General features: G+C 46.3%; 1 protein-coding gene across 3 annotated transcripts in view; it reads left to right on the top strand.

The window, feature by feature from the left end:
* The window catches only part of CUNH1orf226 (chromosome unknown C1orf226 homolog), a 252,274-nt gene that overhangs the window by 175,751 nt on the left and 63,406 nt on the right, over positions 1-13,117 (top strand). For 2 of the 3 annotated variants that reach the window (XM_040461048.1, XM_040461050.1), the window contains one exon: positions 4,835-4,908. In XM_040461048.1, coding sequence (XP_040316982.1) covers positions 4,835-4,908 — 74 coding nt within the window. The remainder of the gene's footprint in view (positions 1-4,834; positions 4,909-13,117) is intronic. The other variant, XM_040461049.1, reaches the window with a different exon arrangement.

Here is a 13,117-nt window from a genome sequence, read left to right as displayed (position 1 = left end):
ACGTGCTTACCCCATTCAGTGGTCTTATAGGAACATACCCTGTAAGCCCTTTACCATTTGTAGGCGACAGAGAGGGACGTTCTTTGATTCCATCACTTGGAGTAGCAAGGAGAACATGGGTCGTGGAGGGTATACGAGTTGGGTTCAATTACCACTGGACTAGGTGAACTCAGATGGAAGTAAGTTACCAAAGTGTTTATCTTTTAAGGTTGAGATCAATTTTGATAATGCAAAGGAAGCATTATATAAACATCGTTAAATGAAAGGAAGACTTCTCTCCCGTATCAACTGGAGAATTTCTTGCAAGGATAGAAAATGAAGCAGTTATAAAATGACTTTCCTGTATTTTTCTCACTTTGTGTTATTCTAGGTCCTCCAAAAAGCACATGCCAAGACAGGATTGAATTCCTGTGAGAGAAAATGGGGGAGGCCCTGGGAGAGGCTGGTAGCTATCCCATTTCTGAGTGGGTCTGATTCCAAGGGGAGGAGAGAGCAAGGAAGGAAGGAAGGGTGGATGAAAGTCTCGTAGATGGCGGTGTGCTCTGAGGAAGGTTTGGCAAGACTGTCAGGAGATTGTGAAGGCGAAGTCCCATGTGGGAGGACTCCTGTGTCTCCCAGAAACGGGCCTGCCCTGTGCACCCCTGAGCACCCCTGATGGGCCGGGAGCATCCCGGAAGCAGGGCCCCCCAAAGAAGCAAGAGGACGGGCTTCAGAATGCCACCCCTGGGATCTTGGTTAAACTCCCTGTAATGGAAGATCGGTAGGGCACATCCTTGCAACGACAACTTCTTAACTCCAGAAAATTCTGACTAGCCAATAATATGACGCAGAGCCTTCCCTCACGTTAAGTTGATCTATCCTGTTGACTTTTTAATTCCCTTGGCGTAAGGAATTGATAAGAAGAAGAGAAGGGGGAGGGGAGACTGATGGCAGAGGGAAGGCATAGAGAGACATGGGTTAGCGAACCCTAGTTCAGGGGCCTCCTGAAGGTCTCGACCGTGCTGTGAGTGTCCTTGGCAGGTGCAGAGGGGACAACAAGCAAGAGAAAGGAGTTACGTGTGTACAGGCACATGTTGGGGGGCTGGCAGACGGCCAGACAGCTGCCCCTAGGGTGCTCCCTCTCCGCTAACATTCCCCCTCTCCCCCATCCCTTTATATTTATGGAGCTGGTGAGGGGGCTGATCTTTGCCTCCCTGGGCCTCGCTTATGGGCCTCCCTGCCGTACCTGCTTGGACTCTGAATGGTGCCAGTGAGGCCCGCCTGAGCCTGGGCCTCAGGTTGAAGGAGGCTTAAGACCAGCTCGTTCCGTCCTGCTGGTCCTCCTGGGCTGATGGTGGCAAACCCTGCCTCGAAGAGGTGTTGACAGCCTCAGGGACACACCCCTCTCCCTTCCTCTGCTCCTCTCCTTTCTCCTCTCCACTCCCATCTGGACCTGAAATGTCTTCCTTTTCTGGCGCATCTCGGAGACTACAGCCAGTGGGTAAACAAAACTGAAAATTCCTACATGTAGCTACCAAGACTCCCAAGACCTTATTTCTAAGCATTAAAAAAAAAAAAAATGCTTTCAGATAGAAGCGAGAGGCATGTGAGTTTCTGAAGACAGTAAAACTCCCACTCTCTCTGCCCTCCCCCAAATAAACTTAAAAAAAAAAAAAGTGTTTTCTGAAATGTCCAGGTTTCCATTGAAAATCACTTGCCACACCAGAAATGAGGAAAATCTCAACTTGAATGAACAAAAGATAGTCAAGAGATGCCAATACCGAGAGGACAGATGTTAGATAGATGTTAGATGATCTGACAGAGACGTTAAGGCAGCCATCGTAAAAATACTTCCATGAGCAGTTACGCTCTTGACACAGAAGAAGTGGAAAGTCTCAGCAAAGACGTAGAAGAAAGCAGAACCAAATGGAAATGTTAGAACCAAAACCTGCAGCTCCCGAAATCAGATGTAAATAAACAGGAGGCTTAGCAGCAGAGAGGTGGTGCTTTCCAGACATGAATTAAATTAACCTCCGGCAGGACATGTGGTCCTAAATATAGATGTGGCTTAACTTAATATTTGATTACTTAATATTTCTATTATGCTTTTGCCCCCACATCAAGCCGTATTTGAAACCTTATATTTTGCTGTGTAAAGAATTCCTGTGGTGAACGTTTATAGTGTGTGTTTAAAATAGGCATCCATGGGGCGCCCAGGGGACTCCGTCGGTTGAGCTTCTGCCTTCAGCTCAGGTCATGATCTCACGGCTTGTGAGTTTGAGCCCTGAGTCGGGCTCTGTGCTGACAGCTTGGAGCCTGGAGGCTGCTTCAGATTCTGTGTCTCCCTCTCTCTCTGCCCCACCCCTCCTTGTGCTTGCCCACGCGCACTCTCTCTCATTCTCTCATAAATGAATGAATGAATGAATGAATGAATGAATAAGTAAATACAGGCATCCAAATTATGAGTTACTTTGCCTCTGAGAACTCTCAGTGTGTCCGTTGGAAACTGGCCTAACATGTGCCAGGAAGGGTAGGAGGCGGCTAAAAATACTATCAACCGATCCTTGCTGGGTTAAGAGCAGTATCACAGCCAGAACAGAGATAGGAATGTGTGTCTGCAGATTAGACCACATGTAAATCAGGAAGGGATTCAGGCCAGAGTAGCAGGTGTTGAGGGGGGCATTGGCAAATACAGTGGGTACGAAGGGGGCACCTGGATGGCTCAGTTGGTTTAGCGTCCCACTTGGACTCAGGTCGTGATCTCACATTTTGTGAGTTCGAGGCCCGCGTCGGGCTCTGTGCTGGCAGCTTGGAGCCCGGAGCCCGCTTCGGATTCTGTGTCTCCCTCTCTCTCTGCCTCTCCCTGGCTCGCCCTCTGTGTCTCTCTCTCAAGAATAAACATTAAAAAAAAAATTTTTTTTAAGAGGGGTACAAAGAAGGTCAGCTAGGGTAGTGAGAAATCCAGAAGACTTGTCTGCTGAGGAATGTTGACAAAGCCTGGGGTGATTTAGTTTAAAGAAGAGAGTCTGCATTGGCTGTGTTTATACGCATCTAGAGAGTTCCTATTTAGAAAAAGATGTACTCTCCTTCTTTCTGGATTTGCTCCAAATGGGCCATTCCTGTATTAAAATCTTGCAGGGCAATGAGTAGCAGTTACAGGAAGGTAACTTTTGAAAAGAAATAGTTAATTCTTTTTTTGCTTTTTTTAAAGTTTATTTATTTATTTTTGAGGGAGAGAGTTAGGGAGGAGCAGAGAGAGGGAGGGAGAAGGAATCCCAAGCGGGCTCTGCACTGTCGGCGCAAAGCCCGATGCGGGGCTTGAACCCATGAACCGCGAGATCAGGACCTGAGCCCAAATCAACGCTTAGAGATTTAACCGGTTGAGCCATCCGGGTGTCCCCCCAAAACAGTTAATTCTTGAAGCTGAGTTTCCTTGTCTGTAAAACAGCGTTTGATACCTAATGCTTGTAAGCCCGTCGAAAAGCCACCTCTGTGGGTTGGATTGGTATTGAATAAGAGTTTGGGGGTGAAATGGCGTGTGTGTGTGTGTGTGTGTGTGTGTGTGTGTGTGTGTGTGTGTGCGCTCGCGCACGTACATACACCTGCCAGGTGCGTACGGGGTTGTGTTTGAGTGTTCACGCTGGAGAAATGCTTCAGGCCGAAGGGGCCTGAATATAGTTCCCCCCCCCCCCGGCCCCGGGGGAGGCTTCTGTCTTCACACCCCCAGCGCTTTGAGAGCCACTGCCCTGTGCTCTCTGACGAACCCCCAGAGCTGACGGTGCTCGTTCCACGGTGATTAATCCAACATACACTTGCTTGCCTTTCACTCTGCTTGATCCCCATCGACGGAGAGAGGACTGTGAGACTCCCAGGTTGTCCTGGGCAGCACCGCCCCTGCGGCAGAGGCCAGTGAAGGTGCAGCAGGAGCCCCTGTCCCTGCACCTGGGGACCTGGGAGGTGGGGGTGCTCCTCCCCTCATCAAGCATCTGGGGCCTCTGGAACTGCCCCTGAGTCTTCTGCCCTAGCCCTCGCCCCCGTCGTGTCCTCGTCCCCAGCTGCTCAGGGGTGTCCTTTGTGTTCACCGTGAGTTAGGTTCCCAGCCAGCACGACTGTCCTCTTGGGTGACTACAAATGCGTTAGTTAACTCTCCAGGCCTGTATCCAGCTTTGTCCCCTTTGAGGAAGGGAGGGTGAGAATTACACTTCCTTTGTTTTTGACAGCACCATTCACAGCTCTGCCCCCTTCTCCCTTTTTAAAAAAATATTTATTTTGAGAGAGTGAGTGAGTGAGCAGGGGAGGGAGGGAGGGAGGGAGGGAGGGAGAGAGAGAGAGAGAGAGAGAGAGAGAGAGAGAGAGAGAGAAGGAGAGAGAGAATCCTAAGCAGGCTCCACGCTGCCAGTGCAGAGCCAGACGCAGGGCTCAAAGTCACGTCCCATGAGATTATGAGCTGAGCCCAACAAGAGTCAGACGCTTAACCGTCTGAGCCCCGGGTGCCCCGCCTTCTCCCTTTTGTTCCTCCTGCTTCTCCCACTCCTCTGGAGTGATATATCGTCTTTTTTTTTCCCCTTGGCGATTTCTCCATGAAATTTTGATTTAGAGTCTGCTTGTGGCCCCCTGGGGTGGCCTTGGCTCCCACCTGCCTCCTGTGCCCCGGAGAGACAGTCTCCTTAAAGTGTTTGAAGGAAACCGCTCAGACCAGACACGATGTTTTCCATCTGGCCTCTGGAGCCCTGGGTGCCAGGCCTCTTGGAAGAAGTCAGGCCAGGAGCAAGTGCATGCGTTTGCATAGGCATCAGTAGCTCAATGTCTGCCCTGGTTCTGTAGTGGAGGACAAGCCTAACTTATTCATTTACAGCTTCTTTTATTGCAGAAAAAGGAGTGGACGTGGGATGAAAGCAAGATGCTGGTGATGCAGGACCCCATCTACAGGTAAGAGCCCCACCCCTACCTGTTGTCCCTTGGAGCTGTCAGGCTGGTGGGTCCAGACAAGTACAAATAAATTTCTACTGCATGTCTCTTCTGAGACCTGTGGTTTCTAGACACGTAAGTACAAGAAGCAAATCGACCTCGTCTTGAAGATTGAGTGGAAAATTCTTCTCGGGCTCAATCGCGCCGTCTGGAAACGGTGAAGGATTTTTGCCTGGTGTTTAGGCCAAATCTTTTGGTTGTAGTTTGAGACTTTTCCGTTTTGTGCTAGTTTTATCTTAACTGAAACTTCATAATTGCATATCTGTTCCACCTCTCTGCCCCTTCAGAAACTGAGTGCAGGTAAAGGGTTTGTGATCTTTTGGAAAAGCAGAAAGTCCCACGTATAATCCCTAGAAATTGCTTTCAGTGAGACTGGTGGGATTCCTCTAGAGATCAGATGTGTGCTCGCTGGGCAGGGGAATACCTGATGGTCACAACACGGCCGCCAGGGCCTGCTTTAGACCCTCGGTGGGACCTTGATTCACCGTGTGACTCTTGTGCCCCAGACTTCGCTGACCGAGCCCCATCCACCCCACCCCTACCTCCTCCTCGTTTTCTTCACTGACAGAATCGGTATGAGCGCTTCCTTTGGGATTTGGGGGAACCTAGATTTCAGTGTTTCATCTCCCCTCAAATGACTTGCTTCGGATGACAAAATGGATAAAGGTTGGGACTCAACCGACAAGTTGGCAACATGGTGGCCCTGCCTTCCAGTCAAAGAGCGGATGCCTATGAAGTGAAATTTCCATGCGTTCAAACAAATACACAAGTGTGAAAACTCTCGTGTCAGGTCCTGTGCTGGGTGATTGAGTAGATGATTCAAGTGAGTAAGTCACGGTCCCTTGTTCTTGGGGAGCATTGGTCTAGAAGAAAATGGGGTCCCGAACCAGTCACTACAGCACAAGACCACGCGTCTGACAACACCAATTTCTGTCTCCAGGTTCCTGTTGTGCTTTTAAACGTTTGTGGACATGTTACAGCGTCTTATTGTCCAAGTCTTTTGCCAGTAAACTACGAGGCTTTTGCCGGTAAAGAACTACGCCCAGCTCACGTTTGTATTTCCAGCACCAGGCCTCTGTGAATCTGGCCTAGATGCGTCATTTAATAAATGTGTGATGGGCGGTTGGAGAAATGCACTGAGCTGATATCTGAAAATTAACTTAAGTGTTGGAGTGATTCACAGAGGGGAGTAATCACTTTCTACTTGAGCGATAAGGAAAGAAACAGATTGCATCAGGGCTGGGCTCGAAGGGTGTGAATGGATGAACCCCTCCCTGCCATTTGCATTTTGTAAAAGGAAGAATTTCTTGTTTCTTGGGTTCCCCCCACCCCCCGCAGTGGCACATACACATACAAAGGCACGTCATCGTGGACGCGCCTCTTGGACTCGAATCTTGCCTTCGCTTGGTTGAAAGGACTTTGCCCAAAGTTTTAACGACTTTGCCCAAACAAGCTGTCAATTTTATTTATTTTTATAACAGCTTTATTTTGAGCTTTAAATTGAGCATACTTAAATGTGATTAATTTGGTAAGTTTTGACCTACGTCTACACTTCTAAAACCTAAAACCATCACCTTGGTCAAGATGAGGGGTATATGTTGCCCCCAAAAGTTTCCTTGTGTGCCCACGTATAATCTTCCCACCCCTCCCTGCCCCACCTCCCTCCCTCCTGCCCCCCTACATCCCCAGGCAACTACTGATCTCCCTTCTGTTGTTCTAGATGAGTCTGTTTTTTTCTCGAATTTTGTGCAGAGTCCTACAGTGTATCCTTTTGGGGGGGCCTGGCTTCTTTCCTTAAGGAATCATTCCTTGTCATTGTATGTATCAGTAGCGTATCCCTTTTTAGTACCAAATGGGATTCCACTATATGAGTATAACTCAGTGTGCTTAGCCATTCACCTGTTGGTGGTTTCCAGTTCGGGGCTATTACAATGAAAGCTTCTGTGTTCACTGCAAGTATTTGTATGGACATACAGTTTCATGTTTCTTGGGAGAATACACCAAGAGTCGAATGACTAATTATACAGTAGGGGTGTGTGTGTGTGTATTTATTTTTATTTATGTATTTTTAATGAAACAGTTCTGCTAGTGGAGTTTGAGACTTCCACTTCCTGTACATCTTTGCCAACATGTGATATTGTCAGTTTTTTTCTTAAAGTTCAGCCCTTCAAGTAGGTATGTATTAGTATCTCACTGTGGTTTTCATTTGCATTTCCTAATGACTAATGATGTTGAACATCTTTTCATCTTCTGTGCCCTTGGTGTATCTTTTGTTAAGCATCTGTTGAAATCTTTAGCCCCTTTTTGATTGTGGTGTTTTGTTTTCTTACTGAATTTTGAGAGTTTTTGGTAAATTTTGAATGCATATCCTTTATCAGGTATCTGGTTTGCAAATATTTTTTTTCCAAGTCTGGTTTGTCTTTTCTCTTAACAATGTCTTTTGAAGAGCAGACGCTTGCTTTTGATGAAGTCCAAATTATCAATTTTTTTTTAATGCATGGATTGCATTTTTGGTGTCGTAGCTAAGAAACCTTTGACTGACTCAAGATCACAAAGACTTTCTTCTAAGCGTTACATTTAGGTGTGTGATCTACTTTGATTCATTTGTTAATATAATGTGAGGGATATATCAAAGGTTTTGTTTTTCCTCCTGTACGCGGATGTCCACTTCCAACCTCATTTGTTGGAAAGACTGTTCTTAGCTGAAGTACCATTGTTGAAAATCCATTACCCCTCTCTGTGTAATTTATTTCAGAACTCTTTCTTCTGTTCCATCCATCCGGGTGTCTGTCATGATGCCAGAACCACAGTGTCTTGTAGCTTAATAAAAATTCCTGGGAGAGGGGGCGCCTGGGTGGCTCAGTTGGGTGGGCATCCAGCTCTTGATTTCAGCTCAGGTCATGATCTTATGGTTCATGAGTTTGAATCCTGCATCGGGCTCTGTACTGACAGCATAGAGCCTACTTGGGATTCTCTCTCTCTCAAAGAATTAATAGGCTTAAAATAATTTTTTCAAATCGGGTAGTTTATCTTCTAACTATTCTTCTTTTTATAAAGATTACTTTCAATTAGTATTAGTATGGTGCATCTTTTTTCATTCATTCACTTTTAAGAAGAAATATGCTTTTTTGTGCCTCTTGAATTTGGAGTTGTGAGTTCAAGCCCCATGTTGGGTATAGAGATTACTTAAAAATGAAATCTTTAAAAAAATATATATGCTTTTTGGTGGGAGGGTAGAAAACAGCAAAGAAATCTTAAATCTTACAGTGAATTTTAAACAATACTTTTGAGGGGTGTGCCTGGGTGGTGCAGTTGGTTCAGTGACCAACTCTTGGTTTTGGCTCAGATCATGATCTTGAAGCTTTGTGGGTGCTTGGGGTTTTTTCTCTATCTCTTTCTCTCTCTGCCCCTCCCCCATCCACACTGTCTCTGTCTCTCTCAAAATAAATAAATACACTTAAAATAATAACAATTTAAAAATGTTTTAAAAATCTTTTAATTTTATTCATTTAATTTACATCCAAGTTAGTTAGCGTATAGTGCTATAATGATTTCAGGAGTAGGTTCCAGCGATTCATCCCCTGTGTATAACACCCAGTGCTCATCCCAACAAGTGTAAAAAAATTTTTTAATTTTAAGGTAGGGTCCATGCCCAACATAGGGCTTGAAGTCACAACCCTCCGATCTGTTGGGCAACGCCTCCCCCCACCATAAAGAAACCCCCTACAGCAGACTTTCTGGTTTGTAGGTCTCTCATGGATAGCTTCCTAACCTATCAGAATTCAGCAGCCCACATGTATGAACAAGGGCTTGAAGTTTCCCCAGTGTTGTCCCAGGTTTCTAGATACTTCTTTCCCACTTATGTATTAAATTGGGTGTTTTTGGCCCCTGTACTTGTAAATTTGTATGTCTGTGTGTTATGGGTAGATGAAGGAGGACTTTATTCTAAACTGTGTGCCCCATTTCATCATCACTAAGGACATTTATCATCATGATAATATGGGGACATTTACAAATGCGCTTTCTTTGTATACTGTTTCTTCCCCTCAGGAACCCCTCTGGTTTGATTGACTGGCATTGCCAAAGAATGCATAATTGCTTTTGGCTTTTATGTGTCTTTATTTTTTTTTTTTAATGTTGATTTATTTTTGAGAGAGAAACCGAGCATGAGTGGGGCAGGGGCAGAGAGAGAGGGAGACACAGAATCCGAAGCAGACTCCAGGCTCTGAGCGGTCAGCACAGAGCCGGATATGGGGCTTGAACTCACGAACCGCGAGATCATGACCTGAGCCGAAGTCGGACGCTTGCCCACTGAGCCACCCAGGTGCCCCTGCAGAAACACTGGGTCCCTGCAGCATTTGCTTGCGGAAAACCCCTTTGTGGTACAATACATTCTTCCCAGCCAAAAGAAATGCCTTTACCACATTGGTAACGGAGTCCTCTTTTATTGACTCAGATTTTAAATTTAATTTTTTTTTTGCATCTCTCACATAGAATAATAGAGGCATGGGTTTTTTTTTTATTGTGATGAAATATATAGAACATAAAATTTGCCATTTTAACAATTTTCAGCGTACAGATTAGTGGCATCGATTACACTTAGAGTGTTGCGCAGCCGTCCCCACCTTCCAGACCCTTTCCATCGTTCTAAATAGGAGCTTTGTCCCCATCAGCAGGGACCCCTTATTCCTCCTCGCCAAGCCCCAGGCGACCTCTAAATTCATGGAATTTTACGAGGTTAAACGCGCTGTGGTGGGCTTGTAGTCCAGCTTCCCCTGCTTGCAGGAGACCTCCGTCCTCTGTGCTGATTTGCTGTGACCGTGCTTTTCACTATGTTTATGTAAGTTTTGTCCCCTTGATCCTAGCTCTCTTCTCTGGAGCCACAAATACATAGACCTCATTTCCCTAACGTTCCCGAAGCCTTTCTTCATTGTGCTTTTCTTTTCTAGACTTCCTGATTTCAGAGCACATTATTTCCTCTTAAGATATGTTAGAATATTTTTAATGTTTATTTTTTGAGAGTGGGAGACTGTGAGCGGGAGAGGGGCAGAGAGAAAGGGAGACAGAGAATCCAGAGCAAGCTCCATCCAGACTGTCAGCACAGAGCTCAGTGTGGGGCTCGAACTCATGAACCGTGAGACCATGACCTGAGCTGGAATCAGGAGTTGGATGCTTAACCGACTGGGCCAGCCGGGCGCCCCAAAATATGTTAGAATTTAATACTGAATCCCAGATGTTGTCTTACCAGTGTAAAATACAGAGAACAGCTTTACTCTCACGATACGGACTTTTGCATTCATTTTTAAAGAATGACATCATGCTGTATTTTTCTTGTTTAACATACTGTTAGGACCTGGGTCATGATGGATTTATTGTCCAGAATCCTTAGGATTATGTCATGGCCTGTAATCCAGATTTTTTACTCATTCTTTATTCCTGCAGTTTTCTCTGTTTTATTTTTCAACCTAAATACAAGACGTTACATAGATCGTTGCCATATTAGATATAATTCTTTTGAACCCATTATTCAGAGTGTTTGATTTGTGTGTGTGTATGTGAATCAGGATTTATCGAGTAGTAGGGAAGCAGGCAACTATGAGTGTTTGGTCCTAAGGAAGTTGTTACCAGATTTGGACCTACACCATTGCAGCAGGACCCAAGAAGTAAAAAGTCCACACAAGACCTGAAAGGAGCCATGAGCCAGCCCCGCTGTGGCTTATAAGTCAGAGTTCACAGGATGCCAGGCGGGGCCACGTGCAAGAGCGGCATTGCAGAGGGGACAGGTGCAGACCTCTGCGGAAGGCTGTTGACTCCTCCTGGCTGCCGCCTTTTAGTTAGCTGAGATGCTTCTGTTCAGGGTCCTTGATGTTCAGGGGGGGCTGGCAGTTATGAAGGAGGACATTTATGAAGGAGAGCCGGCTATGGAGCACAGAAGAGCGAGGCCACCCTCGGTTCGCCGATACCCAATGTCCGTTTCTTCCCACTGTAGCCGGGGATGATGCTTCAGAGCGTAGCTGTTCCTGCTTTATTTCCTCCGCCCAAATGCCACACAGGTTTCTCTCATGAGCCATCCTGCACAGCAGCTCTATAGTGTGAGGAGTGCCAAGTTCTGGTTTAGCGGAACTGACCCACTGTAAAACCATCACACCAGATGGTAACAGGTGAACTGTCCCTCTGAGCTTTCAGTCAAGTGTAACTTGAATAAGAACATTTTCATACCGTATCAGTGATACGGTAAGGCTGTCGAATAGAACAGGATTCGGCCTGAAAAATGAAGGCTTCATGTCTTATTTTTCCTTGTTTCAGGTTTCACATCCCATATTTTACCCTTTCTGCTTTAATGGCATGCTTTTTTTCTTTTTTAAGTTAAAAAATAGCTCTGGAGTAGTGGTACCATTACAGAAGTCACTGTGCTTTTGAAATTTCTCAGTCTTATTAGGAACCGAAGGAATTACCCGTCCCCTGGAGGTTTCTGATACCGGGGGCCAGACATACAAACAAAAATCCTTCTTTTTAACCAAAGGAAGTAAATTAATTGACCTGAAGTCTTTAGGAGCCAGACTGGGAGAAGGTCTCCAGTTTTGAGTATAAATGACCAAACCAAGTAGGGTCCCCCTAGGGTGTCCAGCCAGTTCTCAGAAATGTCATTAATTAACATGCCAGCAGTTGGTGAGAGGAGACATTAGAGGAGGTACGTTCCAGTTTGGGGCCCTCCACTTTGAGCTGTGCTGTGATTTGGAACAAGTCAGAAATTATTCAGGGCTAGCTGGGGAAGGGAGGAAAGGACGCCTGGAGAGCTCTGATATGTATTGTTGATTGTGCCAGGCACCGAGGAAAACAGTGGTTTATCAGTCTGGGTCCAATCGGAAGACAGAATTCACACAGTGATTTACACAGAAGAATTATAAAGAATCATTCAGCTGTAACAAAACAGCACCTTTAAATTGGAAAGAGCACTCTGAACAGTCCTCTAGAGCTGAAAGAGAACATACGAGGAAGGACAAACTTGGGGGGGGGGACCTCCCCCAGGCTGGAGTTCATTTTCATTTGTAGGAGGTGTGTTAGAGCCACTGGACAGCAGAGAAGCTTGCTGAGCGGCCGAGGCCAGAGCTGGTCCCCGGATGCTGGGAAAATAGAAAGCATCCCTTTTGGGGGCTGGGTCCAGAGCGGCAGCAGGTGCACAGAGGGAATCGGGGCATCCCTGTGGGTTGGAGGCCTGGAACAGCCAGAGTCTTTTCTGGGAGGGCTGGGGGGAGGTGATCACCAGGGATGCCAGGTTACCGAGGGGCCGTGGCTGGGACAGAACATCACCCGATATCCTCGTACCCACGCTGTTGATTAACTCGGTAGCACCTGCCACCAATAAGACCAGCCCTTTCCTCCCACACGTCCTTCACCTACACAGACAAACCCGCACGGCCTGCTTGCCGGAAAGGACGTGCTTGGAGGGATTCTGTCCATTATCGAGTATTATTGAAAGAGCAAGAAATTGACCCTATCTGGCCGAGCAAGACCTCGTCCCTGCCCTCAAAGGATCTACAGTCAGACGAGACCGGACCAAGGTTACGTCAATCCTAAAGGCAACCCCATGTGTAGAACCAGTCATCCCCGTTCTTAGGATGAAATGAAGCTTCAGACGTCGTAGGTGACTCTCCCATGATCACGAACTAGTTGATCGTTGGTGGACTGTCCTCCCCGGGCTTCTGTCCTTAGGGTGGGCACACTGCTCTGTTCAGTGGCATCCCCCTTTTAAGATAAACCCACACATTCATTTGCCTTCGTGTTTTTATCGCTTCAGAGTTACCCATCAAAATGCAGAACGTTTTGCAGGACAGAAAGCCCTGGATTTTAAGGTGAATGAACTGTTTTCTCTCCTGGGGATTGCTAAACCTGTGACATTTGGGAGTGTCTTGGAAAATAAGGGACTGTGGTAGCATATTTCACTTAGTTAACAGCCAACAGTTGCAATGATCCAACCAGAGACAATGAAGGCGACGTGAGTACCCTCAGATTCAGGAATCGCATTAAATGACAAAGTAAAGAAAAAGAATTTGATTTTTTTTTAATGTTTACTTATTTATTTTGAGAGTGCATGTGAGCAGGAGAGGGAGAGAGAGAAAGAGAGAAAGAGAGAAAATGAATCCCAAGCAGGCTCCACACAGCCCAATGT

This window comes from Herpailurus yagouaroundi, unplaced genomic scaffold (assembly GCF_014898765.1).
Source record: "Herpailurus yagouaroundi ecotype Mexico unplaced genomic scaffold, PumYag 253, whole genome shotgun sequence".
NCBI lineage: Eukaryota > Metazoa > Chordata > Mammalia > Carnivora > Felidae > Herpailurus > Herpailurus yagouaroundi.
Note: the sequence above shows the minus strand (reverse complement) of the source record. Positions and strands in the feature narration are given on the sequence as shown.